This window comes from Monopterus albus, unplaced genomic scaffold, assembly GCF_001952655.1.
Source record: "Monopterus albus unplaced genomic scaffold, M_albus_1.0 scaffold12.1, whole genome shotgun sequence".
Lineage (NCBI taxonomy): Eukaryota > Metazoa > Chordata > Actinopteri > Synbranchiformes > Synbranchidae > Monopterus > Monopterus albus.
The window spans coordinates 1,545,189-1,558,980 of record NW_018127892.1 but is presented as its reverse complement, the minus strand read 5'-3'; the positions used below and the strand labels follow the sequence as shown (position 1 = coordinate 1,558,980).

General features: G+C 41.4%; 1 protein-coding gene across 1 annotated transcript in view; it reads right to left on the bottom strand.

The window, feature by feature from the left end:
* Positions 1-1,057: 1,057 nt before the first annotated feature.
* Positions 1,058-13,792, bottom strand: part of tet3 (tet methylcytosine dioxygenase 3) — a 54,800-nt gene continuing 42,065 nt past the window's right edge. The window contains 8 exon segments of the mRNA XM_020590282.1: positions 1,058-8,207; positions 8,402-8,580; positions 8,582-8,700; positions 8,877-9,014; positions 9,170-9,259; positions 9,455-9,605; positions 11,171-11,379; positions 13,659-13,752. Of these exon segments, the coding sequence (XP_020445938.1) occupies positions 6,439-8,207; positions 8,402-8,580; positions 8,582-8,700; positions 8,877-9,014; positions 9,170-9,259; positions 9,455-9,605; positions 11,171-11,379; positions 13,659-13,752 (2,749 nt within the window). The 3' untranslated portion in view covers positions 1,058-6,438.

The window sequence follows — 13,792 nt, the reverse complement described above, 5'->3', positions numbered from 1 at the left end:
CCGAGGATGCTTCACATCGATGGGGTCTAATTGCCAAACCGTCTTCTGTAGCTAGCCTCAATACATATTGTTTCAGGTCTCTAGTTCCCTGTTTAGTATTAGAGGGTAATGGCAAAATGCATTCTCAGAATATGGTTAAAAATCTTAGTGTCATATCTGATTTGTGTTTGTCATTTGAACCCAGCATTAAAGGAATAATTGGATATTTTGAGAAATATGCTTATTCACTTTCTTGACAATTATATTTGATCAGGCTAGCTGATCCCTCTTGTTGCCTGTCTCTACCTCTTTATGCTATTCTTTTTGTTTACTAAATGGAAAGCAAATGGTGTTCTCTTTATCTGTTGCTGCAGTCCTTTCCTTACAGTCTTTGTCTTTTTTCCTGCCAGCAGATGAGTGGTGTAGCAGAGGAAGGAACAGGAGCGTTTACAATAATTGGTCAGCATTCTAGCTTTAGCTTTCTAAATCTGCCCATAATTAAATCTGTGTGCTGACACCACCCTGAGGTTACTCATCAAAGTGGAAGCACAAAACAGTTACATTTTGAGAGTCTCCACCGCACCATTGTAAACACTTTGGTTACAACTTTGACCAGAAAATAAAGTCACTTAACCGTAGACGTTCACTTCAATATTTTTATTTATCGCGCAACATAAAACAATATTGTGGGGTTTTTACCACATACACTATGTATTCACATAATACACCATACAGCTACAAAGAGAGAGAGAGAGACTGAACAAAAACACTTTTTTACATACTGCATCCTTGACATGAAAAATAAAGAACCAAGAACAACCCTAAAACTCAAAAAGGAATGTAGCTGCCAGCTGTGTGGGTTCATTTTCAATTTTTTGTATGGGCCAGGGTCCAAGTCTATCCCAAATTTGGGGTAAGTTCATTACATTAATTGTTCATTAATTTCTAAAAGTGGGCCATACACAGTGAGATGAATATGTATCTATGTTTGTGTGTGTGAGAGAAAGACAAAATATACAAGGTGTTAAGAGAAAAAGAGGGGTTGAATAAAGGAACTGCATGACTAGGGAGAGGAAGAGGGAGGCAGTACACAATTGCTATCCTTGTATTTTTCAAATATCATAGCATTCAGTTAGCATGAACATGTACAACCTACTCAAAATATCATTTCGCCTTTGGTACTTGCACTGTACCAAACATAAAAGCCAGATAACAGTCTTCAAATATGATTCAATATCTCATCCAATGACTTCAAGTACATTATGAAATGAATATTAAAAGAGAATATAATCGACTTTTTGAGTGCCCCCCCCCCCTCCCCGCCCTCAAAAAAAGATGTAAATTTGTAGCGTTGTAACAAAAGACTTCAGAAAGTCAGCACCAGGGCAGCTTCCCATCCTGTGAAACTGCTTTAATCAAAAGTACAGTTCTTTTGACATTCAAAGAGCTCAGAAAAATATTTGTGGTGATCATTTATCTCTCACATTTTTTACACAGTGAATTTAAGGTGAAGCATCATAGCACCAGCTGACCAACCCCCCAATCTCAGTACATACTTGGGAGGTGGTGCCTCACATGAGAACCATCCACCAAACCTGTGAGACATTTAGAAATTTACAAAGTTACTAAGAAATAATGTACACTGTATCCCCAGCACCTTTTTATGCAAGTGTCTGTTTGTGTGTAATGTTGGCCATGCATCATGGTTAAAAGTTAAACGGGCTTAGTCTCAGCCCCTGCACCAGTTGAACTATTGTTAGCCATGATGTGGGTGTTATACAATTATTATTCCAAACTAAACCCCAGGTGTCTTCCACTGGGACACCATATCTTTATGCCAAGTCCATAACTGCTATGATGAGAACTAGATAATAATGATAGATACATCTAAACAAGCAGGGAAGCAGTCTCTTACCTGATAGTCTAACACAACTGACAAAGATTGCCAAGCTATTACTTGCTAAAACATTGCCCACCAATTCCCCTCAGACTGACTCTGAAACTAGTATGCTCATAAACATCCCCCCTTCTGATGTGGTTCTGGTAGTTAAGCTATCAAGGGCAACTCTATTGATATTATGAGAATAGTTCACCATTTTGGGAGATATGTTAATTAGCATTTTTGCCAAGAATTGGTTGAGTAGACTGATACCACTGTCATGTCTGTTTGCTAAAATGGATCTACAGCCAGCAGCCAGTTAGTGTAGCTTATTAGCATAAAAGCTGGCAACAGGAGAAACAGCTATCTTCGCTCTGTCCACAGGTAACCAAATCAGCCCAGTAGCACTTTTAAAGCTTACTAATTAACAGTGATGTGTGGATCAATCATGAAATATTGATACTTCTGATCTCAACGTTTCCTGTTCTAGGATTGCCTCTCATAGTAAAGGACTGATATCTAAACTCCATAGTTTGGGGTAGCCTAAATGTATATTTTATCAACAGGGGACACATAAGGTGAGCAACCTATCATAAGTAGGCCTACAGTCTAATACCTGGTCGATTGGAACTACCTCTCCTTCCACCTGTCATAGCCATATGCGAATTACAGCTGTGTAAATGCGCGAGCCACTGAGAATCAGAATAAGAAACGCTTTATTAATCCTCACAGGGAAATAACTTTGTAACAGTTGCTCAAGACTGTGGAAGTCGTAGCCTTTACAGTAATTACATTATACAAAATTACAAGAATACAGTAGACCTACAAGAATTACAAGAAAGCACTAGGGTGCAGTCTGGAGTATCAGAGTGGATGTCACATGTGTTTGCCGGGAGCAGGGATGTAAACAGTAACCAAGGTGGCATGTGACAGCTTCCTGTGTATGTAGTATGGACGTTGTCCTACAGCTAGAACTGAAAATCTTGGCTACAGAAGCGTCCCTTCACAGTAATACGACCAGGGTGGCACCAATTGTTGTTTATAAAAGGGGAAAGCACTTGTAAGAACGCCTTATGTATCCTCTTCTCCTTCAGTTTCTGCTGACGGGACCCAGAGAGGAAGTAAGTGCTATCACACATCACTGTTAATTAACACGCTACATCTCATTTGTTACAGAAGCTGAACACACTGGATTCACAGAGGTTACGTGCTGCACTGTATCTTGGCCAGGAGTTACAACTTCCTGAAGTATGTAGAGTGTTCATTAGTGAGCTTTGGAAAGAGCCAAGCTGTTTCCCTCTGTTTCTAGTCTTTATGCTAAGTTAACCGTAGCATATAGACATGAGTGGTATTGATCTTCTCATTGAAAGCATTGCAAGTGAGTGAATAATCATATTTTCCAAATTGTTGAGCTATTCCTTTAAACCACATACAGCACATATCAGGTTTAGGACACATTAAGGTTTGTCCTTAGCCCACTGACAGTAGACCGCACTGAATACCACACAATTATGGTTTTGGTAATTTTTTTAAGCTTAAATGGAAATTTAATTTAATTTGTAATGACAGAGCTTCTCTTGGGTTGATGACACCTGCTATAAAATGTCAAAAAGTTCACTGTTGTTAGACAAATCAGCTTTTTTAAAAACTACAATTCATAGTTTTTGTAGATGTTTTGGTCAGAGAATGGGGGATCCCTAAGGTATTTTGACTGAGTCAGTGATTAAGTCAAGTGACTTTTCTTGTTACATAATTGGGGTAATGAATCAGTTTTTATAATGTGAAAGGTCTCTGTCAGTTACGTGCTGACAGGGGGTACAGTACTTAGAAAAACTAAACAGCAGTGTTACTAAGCACACATTTATACACAACACACTGGGACCAAGTGTTGTTTACTGTTGTTAAGGTCTGTCAGAGACTTCATAATACCCCCTTGTCATTTGTGGTTTAGTTATTATGCTCACCAGTTAAATAATCTTACCTAAATATTTTAATATTTACATTTTTATCTCTCTCTTGAGAAAAAAAACCCCAAAGCTTCAAGTTGTCAATAATCGGCTCTTTCTTTTTTGTCATTAAAATCAAGATTAAAAGTGCTTTTATAAATCTTTTCCTCTCTATGTACAATTTGTATTAGGTATATAAAAAAGAAGAGAAAAAAAAAACAACACCAAAGACAATCATTATCATCATCATCATCATGTAGTAATAAATAAGAGTTAAAAAAAAGGAGATTAAAATGAGTGTGAAGATCTTGAGCACACAAAGGAACATATATGCATGATTCTCTGCCCTCAGTAGCAAGATGTGATTGTGACCAGTGTCTCTACAGCGTGAGGTAGAGAGCTGGAGACCCTCAGGAGAGGTAACAGGGTCTTTCACAGATGACTAGGGCTTTGACCCAAACAACCACCCAGTAGCCAGGAGTCAGCCTGTATCAAGATCCATTAGTAGCTCATTTTCATTTTCAAAATGTTGCAAGCAAACCAAACGGTTGCTGGAGAGAAAATAAAAATGAGTGATTCACAGGACTCTATTCAGGCTATCAAATACTCTCTCTCTTTGGCTCTTCTCTTTCACACATCCACGCTTTTGTGTCATTTTCAGACACATGCACACACACACACACGCAAACATACACACAAAGTGAGAGATTCATTGATTCAATGCATTTGCATTTGCAACCAACTCCCAGAAGCTACAGTAATTTTCCATGTCTCCCCTTATCTCTCAGTACTATTGTTTTCTTTGTGAATGGGTTACTAAGAATGCATTGAATGACTGTGCTTTCTTTGCCCTGTACAGTGTACTTTGAGACAAAACCACTTGGCCACAATAAACCGCAAAAACACCTCAAAAGCAACTAGTTCTTAAGCCCAGTGACAGCGCTCCAACCACTGGGCAGCCACTTTGATTGGCTGGCTCTGTGGTGACAAGGTGCCTGCAGAAGGAGACACTCGCTCTGCTTGAAGATGACAGCACCATGCAGAGGAAGGAGTGGGCCCTTCACAGTAAATCAAGTGTAATAGGAGAGCACCAGAGGGTGTGTAGGAGCACCAAAAGCACTGCTATCCCAACATTGTTTCCTTCTGCTCTAACCCAGGATGAGCTCCCCAAAGGCATCTCCAGACTTCAATCACATTTGTGCCACAATGGGACACCGATCAGCTCTACCTGGGGTTGCTTTGGTGAGGCCCATCCTTGGTCAGCAAACATGGTGCGAGATGCCCCTCTACTGGCCATGAATGGTTAAAGCAGCAAGGCAAGGCTCTACTGGTTTCTGAATGAACCTCAAGTGCTTGTAGGTTTGTTTGTACACACCACTTTGAAATGGCAGGCACCGCTGCCCTCTAGAGTTTACACTAGGAAGTGCTCACCCCTATTTGAATGTTTTAGGAAAATAAACCTGTTCCATTTCCATGGTAATAGCTGATCTGGGTCAAATGGCATTTGCAAATAGCTGCATTTCTTTGGCCTCTGTAGAATACCAAAGATGTAAAGTTTTCCATAAAGGAAAGTCTGACAAGCAAAGGAAAGCATTTTCCATGTCTTTGCATGATCAGTTTCCTGCACCTGTAAATTCAATCATTCTGGTACTCCACCTTGGCCAAAACAAATACTTGCAAATGCTGCCTGAGCCAGATTTTACCTATAGAGCACCTAAAATACAGCATCGAGTGCCATGAAAAGTAGCGGAATGAAAATTGATCAGAGCTGGAAGTTGAGCACCAGTCAAAAGCTGGAGGGGTGCAGAAGTGGAGGAGGAGCTCATCGTCTAATGACAAGAGAAGCACTGATGTTTTCTCTCAGTTTCTCACACTCCTTATGATAGCCAAATTCAGTAAAGTGAGGTCCAGGCCAAAAAGTAAATGGAATTGTCTTTTATAAAGGCCTAAACTGGCTTTTATAGCATTAAAGATATGTCTTTGGCTATGCATCTGTATATTTACAATATTCAGATGCATACCAATTGCAAACCTACTGGATTGGTATTTTTATATATGACCATATGATCACTATAGTTCGTAATTGCTGCCTTGCCAGGCAGACGATGGCTCCTCCTCTAGGTACAGCTGGAAGATTGACGAGAACAAAGAAAACCAGAAAAAACAGTTTGAGTCTGATTGACAGACTGATTTAAAAAAAATATATAACCAAAAACAATCACATCATTAATAATAACATTAATGAAAACAGCAATAAAAAAACAAACATCTTCATCATTATAATACCTGTAATAACAACATTGACAGTAACAATAGTAATCATAGTAATATTGATAATAATAGCAATAATTAGAATCATTAAAATTCTATAAACAAGAAAAAGCAATGGAGTTCCTCTCTAGTGACAAGAGAGGAAGAGCACCACAGGCAGTGTGTCTGAAGCCCAAACCACTGCCTGACATGAGGTAAAAAAAACAACAAAATTGTCCCCTCCTCCCAGAGGATAGCAGAGGGGGCAGGATGGAGAGATGCTAGACTGCGGGACGGCTGAGAGACATTCATCCTGCTCATTGCTCTCTCCGGCCCTCCACTACACCACTCTGTAGCTATCAATCTGTTTGTGTCTGTCTGACCTCAGACAAAGTGGCTGTAGGGCCCAGTGAGGTGGGTGAAGGCATAGGGAGACACAGTAACCATAGAGGCAGTGTGGAACGTTGTCGCTGACCGCGTCACTGGCCCCTCTCTCTTGTTTTTAGATTGTCCAGGTCCTGGACTGGCACCTGCCACCGTAGCCCCCCACTTGCGTTTCTTCTCAAGGGCCTTGATGTCATCCTGGGAGAGGCCAAGGAGAGCCGCTTCCTGCTGCCTCTGCAGCGCTCGCTCTGCCAGCAGCTTCATTTTGACCTCCCACAGAGCCAGGCCATGCATGGGCTGGTTGAGGTTCTTGTGCTGGTAGAAGACCAGGGAGATGCGGGTGGGGTGGGAGCGATCAGGCTTTTTGATTGGAGTGGTAGCATGTAGTTCCCGACGAGCACATTCAATCAAGATAGAGCCATGAGCCGGTGCTACTGCTACACCACCAATGTTGGGATCCAGGAAGTTGTGCTCACTATCAGACCACACCTCATCCTCATCCTCTTCGTGACCCTTGGTTTGCTCGAAGTCACGCTTAGCTAGGTTAGGGTTCCAGCAAGCCTGATCTGACTGCTGCAAGGTATCAGGGAAGAGGCGGCCCTCAGGGGCAGGGGAAGGGGTACTGCCTGCCATTGAACCTCCACAAGATTTCCGGGCTGCCTCTTGAAGCCCAAGGGGAGTGGAGCACCGACTTTCCCCGGTCTTGGACCAGATCTGGTCAGGGTAGGCTCCAGCAGGACTGCTGTGCTTCAAACCAGGACTATATGCCACAGGACTGGGAGCAGGGCTGGCCCAATGCCTGGGGGTGCCTGGGCATGGGATGCCTTGCTGTGGTGCAGGTGAGCCTGAGTGTGAGGTGCCAGGCTGTGGTGTACCTGGGAGAGGGGTGCTTGGGCGTGGGGGAGCAGGACAAGTAGAGCCCTGGTGCATGTTACCTGGGAGAGCTGTGCCAAGGTTAGAGGACAGAGATGGAGGTACCTGAAGTGATGGTGATGGTGCAGGGGAAGCCATGTGGGCATTTGAGCCAGGGTAGGATGTCCACTGCTGGGGGTAAGGAGAGGGCTGCCGCTGCTGGGGATGCTGGTGAAGCTGCTGCTTTTCTGGGTTCAACAATGAGGCTTCAGGACTTTGTTTAGGGTTTAGGTGACCTTCCCAGTTTGCAGGAACAATAATTCCATTAAGCTTGTGCCCTGGCCAGGCCGCAGGAAGGGGCATGGTGCTAGTTGTACTGGCACCAGCCTGGCTCTGCACTGTGCCTTCATAAACCGGCACATCCATAGGCTCCTGTTTGATGACTGGAGTGCCTCTGTTGGAGAGTTCAGAAGAAGGACAGGGCTGGTTGAAGTCCGCAGGCTGGGCATAAGTGCTGTGGTTTAGTTGGTTGGTTTGCTCTGGGTGGCTGGGGTAGGATTGGGCCAGTTTGGCCTGAAGGCTCTGAGTTTCAGGTTTCCTGTCTACCTGGACAACCTTATTGCCTGCTTTGGGCAAAGAGCTATTTCGACCCTCGTAGGTCCTCAGCTTAGGGGGGAAAAGTGCATTAGGTGGATAGTTGTAGTAGCCATAGTGCATTGCGGGGAGATTGGAGTGGTAGCCATTTACTGGGTCTGGTGCAGAGGGCTGGCCAGTTGGGGGGAGGCCTCCCCTTGCATAGTAGGCAGGGTGTGAAAAGATGGTGCTGAATGGGTCTGCTGCCTGAACAGGGTATCCATCTACTGATCCATTGAATGGCTCCTTTTTGACATTGGGCTTCACCTCTTGTTTTATAATTGCTGAATGTTTGAAACAAAGAATAGGCAAATTACAGACATATCATCACAAATCAGCTTTTTAATGGCATTTTAGATTTTAATTATTTATTTCTACAGTGGACCTTTGTTTTGAAGGTCTCTCACACACACTGCAGGCTGTCAGACAAGGCTACAAGTCAGGCAACCTCATAGAATTTGTCTTAACAACAGCTAACCTTTATTGCCTTGGAGTTGAGGGGAACCTCTGATGCAGACCTCAGCCTTGACCACTGTTTTCTCCGGCGTCTCCCCTGCCTGCTGCATGAGTTTACTTTTCTTCTTCTCTGAGGCGGCCTTCTTTGCCTCTAGTCGACGTTGTCGGCAAGACTTGGCAGGTTCAGGCAACTTACGCACGGGCCTCCTCACTTCCAAACTCATCAGTCAGGGATATCTTATAAAGAGGCAACACATGAAGCTGCTCGTCTTCAGGAATCTCCCCCACCGTACGGTTGTCTTCTTTAGTTAAAGTACACACCTAACAGAGAGCGACACAGACAGCAATAAGAAATGTAAACAATGCCAAGCTAAAACCACGTTTAGCTGATTTAGCTTATTCACACAGAAAAATCCCTTATTAAAAAACTATACATCTCTTATACATCTCAAAATATCCCTAAAGCACAAATTTACATTCATCGTGAGTTATCTTACCACTGTGCAACCATTGTAGAGGTTGTGTTGGTCCTTATGAGCGTGGGCACAGAAGTCCATGCAAGCAGTAACTCCAGAGAATGGCCGGCCTTCTTTCAGACCTAGTCTACACTCTGGAGCTTTGAACTCCCACTGACACTGAGGTAGAGGACAGAGATAAAAGTGTTATTATGTGACAGCCAACATCTTGACGGTCTGATGTATAGTACTACTCAGTGCGTGTGAGAAACATGACAGGTGTAGTTGCTGGTGGCATGTGTTGTTACTATGTGAAGACTGCCTGTACAACAAACCTGGTTACTGTAGGCCTGTGGGGCCAGCTTCTTGTACAAAGGAGCCACCTCAGTTGCCAGATTCTGGAAGTGATCCCTGAGTTTTCCCTCCTGACAAATAAAATCATGGCTCATGAGTAAGAACAAAACACATAAACAGAGTATTATAAATAGCCTACAATTACTCAAGATTACTTAAGTGACTAAAGTAAAATAAAAAGCCTTAAGAATCTGACTAGGACATTATCAGCATTAACATATTCCTGCGTAATGGCATAAAACCAGTGGCTTTAATGTAATGAGTACCTCTTCAGGGTGATCTCCTTGTAGCCTGAACTTGCGTGGCATTTTGCTTCTGGCGTACTTACAGCCATTAAAGTACATACTCCAGGAGCAGCCAAAGGAAAAGGAAGCACCACAAGTCTCAGGATCCTTGCCTTGACATGCACAGGTACGACTGCAGAGGGAGATGATGAGCATGTTCTCAGCCTTATGTATAAACAATGTGTACCCCGTGTATGTTTTATATCACATTCTAATAATTAAGCTGAATGGGACAAAAAAGGTGGAAAGAAAAATGTCATTGAGGAAATGTAGGCAAAATTTAATTTGGAGCATTAATATTACATACAAACCTCATATAACTTTCATGGAACAAATATTTATTCTATATTACACTTACATATGTACCATTTTTGAATATGATTTTCATATTGTTACCTCGAGAAAAGGGGGCACCAAGTTCATTTACAGCAAACCAACCAAGATTTAGTGTAATGAGTGAATAATTACCAAAAAATATCAGTTGAAGTATCAATCTTTAGAGTGGATATATTACACTTAATTAACACATAAGTTTAATAAACCAGTGTAAGAAATTCTCTAAAACACTGAAAGCTACTCTCTCAACAAAACAGACAAACTACATGGCCTTGGGTTTTATACATTTTATTACCTAATCTTCAGCTACATGACTACATTACTACACTGCTCTAATAAATAACTGAATGAATCACAAGAATATAAGTGATGGAGATAAAATGTAAAGACATGATATAGTGAAAGAGGTCTAACTGTTGCCTTTAACCACAGAGCCAGTTACAATAAAGACAGCTTAGCCTACTATGGTTTGGCCTTTATGCCCTGGGCCAAGTAAAGATTTATTTGTTGGAGATGAGGGAAAATAAGGATTTTAAATATAAATTTAATTACTCCATGTTTCTTGTATTTTCTATTCTTTTGCACATGCTTATGATTTTTCTCCTGATTGGTACTTCAATTGATATTTACTGGTAATTAATCACTCATAATAATTACACAAAACTTTGGTTAGTTTGCTGTAAATGAACTTGGTGCCCCCTCTCTCGAATATGAATATGAAAGGCACCGTATAATACACACATATTGGGGTCATCAAAAGGATGATACAGTTTAAAGTACATACAATATTCTACATAACAGACGCACATGTTGCCGGTACTGAACCAAGACAGGAGAGACGTATTTTCTCAACCCAGATGATGAATGCTGCTTTTGTCTAAACCAGGTTAAACAACAGTGTGTTAACATCCATTGATGGCTAAGTGTGTGAGCGGGCTTTACATAATAACATAGTGGGCTTGGCATGAATATATGTAACACATGACATCAAGCAGTGTACATACACCTGTTGGGGAAGATATATAATTTAGATTTTGCCTGCACAAATGATATGTCTTGATTTTAGCTTACTGTCCCTGGGGTCCTTACACTGCCACATCACAGACTCTGACAAAAACACAGATTAGGCAGTGGACTCCCATTTTATAGGATTTTGTGCATTAGCCCATACATTCCTTAGTATTTCCTTCCCAGAAATCCTGATAAAGTTGACTTGGGATTAAATATTTTAGCATGTTTCAAATATTTTTTCCCTGTCTTCCTCCATGGCCAAAGGTACAGACAGTGTTGCAACATACTGTAATGCTGAAATATTGACAATCTGCCTGTTCCAGGCACATTTAGTATCCATCAACTACTCACTCATCATTGAGACCACAGCGTCGGCTGGTGGGGTTGCCATATTTGGTGATGGTGTCACTGAGCTCACGGTACAGTTTGTCTGCCAGGAACCTTGGGACACCTTCCCAGGCCATAATGAGGATGATGATGACAGCATTGGCACAATGGTGGCCTGCACGATGACGCACCAGACACAGCAGCTTCTCTTTCTCGCTGCTACGACGAATTACCTGACAGAAAACAGAGCTTTTCATTATTTTAGCTTTGAGGAGGGTAGCTAAACAGAGTTGTGTAAGTGCCTGCCAAATGATTATTTTCTACTTCTCAACATTTCAATACAGAGTATTAAAAATAAATGATTAGTTGAACCTTACAGTGCTGCACAACCTACCGCTGCCTACTATAATAGTTACTGAATTGTTAGTAATAATTATTTAAGCTAATAAAATTGTCACCTTTAGCTGTAAGGCACACGTTTACACAGGTACATGCTTTTGAAATACAAAGTAAGACACTGCAGTTGATTAAACTCTGTTCTGCAATTATGTTTGACATCTATACTGAAACCTGACCTGTTTTGGTGAAAGCTATTAATACTAATTCTCTGTATGATGTGACAGGTTAAATTAACTTAGCTGCAGAGTCACTTCACAAGTTGCCTCTTGTCAATATAGAATGAACACAAATGTTCTTTTTTTTACTCCTTGTATGTAGCAGAACCATCACCTGCTAGTCATCATCACTTGATGTGAACTTTTGTAGCGTGACTTTTCAGAAATTCACATTCCATATTTACATTTCATTTGGTGTGAAAAAATGTGGTGCGTTTAAATAGCCTCTGAAAAAAATCGCTATTTTGTATCATTTATTCGTGTCGCTCTTGGTATGAAAAGACTTTTAGTTTGAAAGTTATTCACAAAAAACAATATTTCAGCAATGCTGATTTTCCTCAGGATCTAGTGCAGCAGACTCATTGATCCTCTACTAAATCAGCAGAGTTTTAGCTAGAATTGAATCTTAGTTGCAGTCTGTAACATCATTTACAGCAGGTTTTCTGTGAGACAGTAAATGTGAACATTCTGGATCATCACATCCGGAATATTACTCACATCCAGATCAGACTTTGGTGTGCAGAAGAACTTATGTGGATGTTATATTGCAATTTTTGTCTAGGCATTTTATCCATTACATATGGAGTTTGAAGACAAAATATTGAAATTGGCCCTGTCTCAGTGATGAACAATCCTTTAAAAGATTCCTGGATCCGCACCAAAATATAATGGAGTGCTCCATGGACTATACCCTCTCTCTCCAAAAAAAAGTTCAGTCAAATCATTCATTTTAGAGATATGCTGTGAACAAACCAACAAACAAACAAACTCTAGCAAATAACTAGAAAATATACCAGTGGACAAAGAATATAAATATCCAACATTTTACTTCTCATAAACATAATAACTGATTCCGCACAACTGTTTCTTCTACCAGACAAGATAAATGTCTTCTGCGCAAGACCACTCTCTTTGACTTATATTATCTCAACACTCTCTCTGTCTCCAACACATACACACTCAGCCTTGTGCAGTAGGATGGCAGTTTGAACCCATAAAGCCATTAGCAGGATGTGTCAGGGAGCCATGGGAGGGGAGGGCACTTGTCACAGAGTGAAACCTCCTACTGACTTACTCACTGTGGGTGACAAACCTGGTTGAGTGTCTCCTCAGAACCCCTCATTATACACACCTACACACACACACACACACACACACACACACACACACACACACACACACACACTGCACAAATCTGTTGTTGATTGGCTGTTACTGTTGTCAGGTGGAACAAAAGTCTATAACACCTCCCCTTCTCTTCTTCACTCTCTCACAGGAACACATTCAGGATTAGCTCTGAGTTGCTGAGTTGCTTTGAAAAACATTTTATATATATATATATATATGTACATATATAAACAGTCACAATACCAGGTATTGTTCCAATTGTATTCACCTACATTTCCGTTTCCATCAAAGTTATTTTCCCCGGAGAACAGGAACCTTTTGCAGAACTTAGCTTATCTTCCTGAGTTGCCAACAGAGTAACTGTGGTCTACAATAAGTTCTGGGTTGTAGTTCTACCCCTTGAGAAAAGAAAGTTCCTAATTGGGGGTAGTACTTTCTGAAGGTCCAAGAACAAGGTGAGGTGAGGCCTGCAGTGCTGAATGTTGCTAACCGGCCAAATACTGCATGGGATTTTACACGGGACATTCTTACAACTCCTCATGCCAGCCATTGTGCTTTTACTTCACTCGGCTAATTTGTTTAATCTTCCCGAGGCTTAGGCCCTGCTGTGGACACTCAAATCACAATGTGCTCAAAGGACTTTCACACAGGGAATGTTCCTAGACTTTCTAGAGGAAATGGCCTAAGGTTTTGTAACGCAAGACATTGTGAAAACTGATGTAATGTAACGACAGATGTAATGTAACTGCTACTTGCTTAATGTTACTTACCCACTTAGCAATAGGACATCCATGAGAGCTCTTTCCTTCTTTGCCTGTGTACACAACCTTCTCAATCCGGATGGCATCCCCTTTCTCTCCATACCTACACAGCAGGAGAGAACCAATGTAGATATTTTAATGGT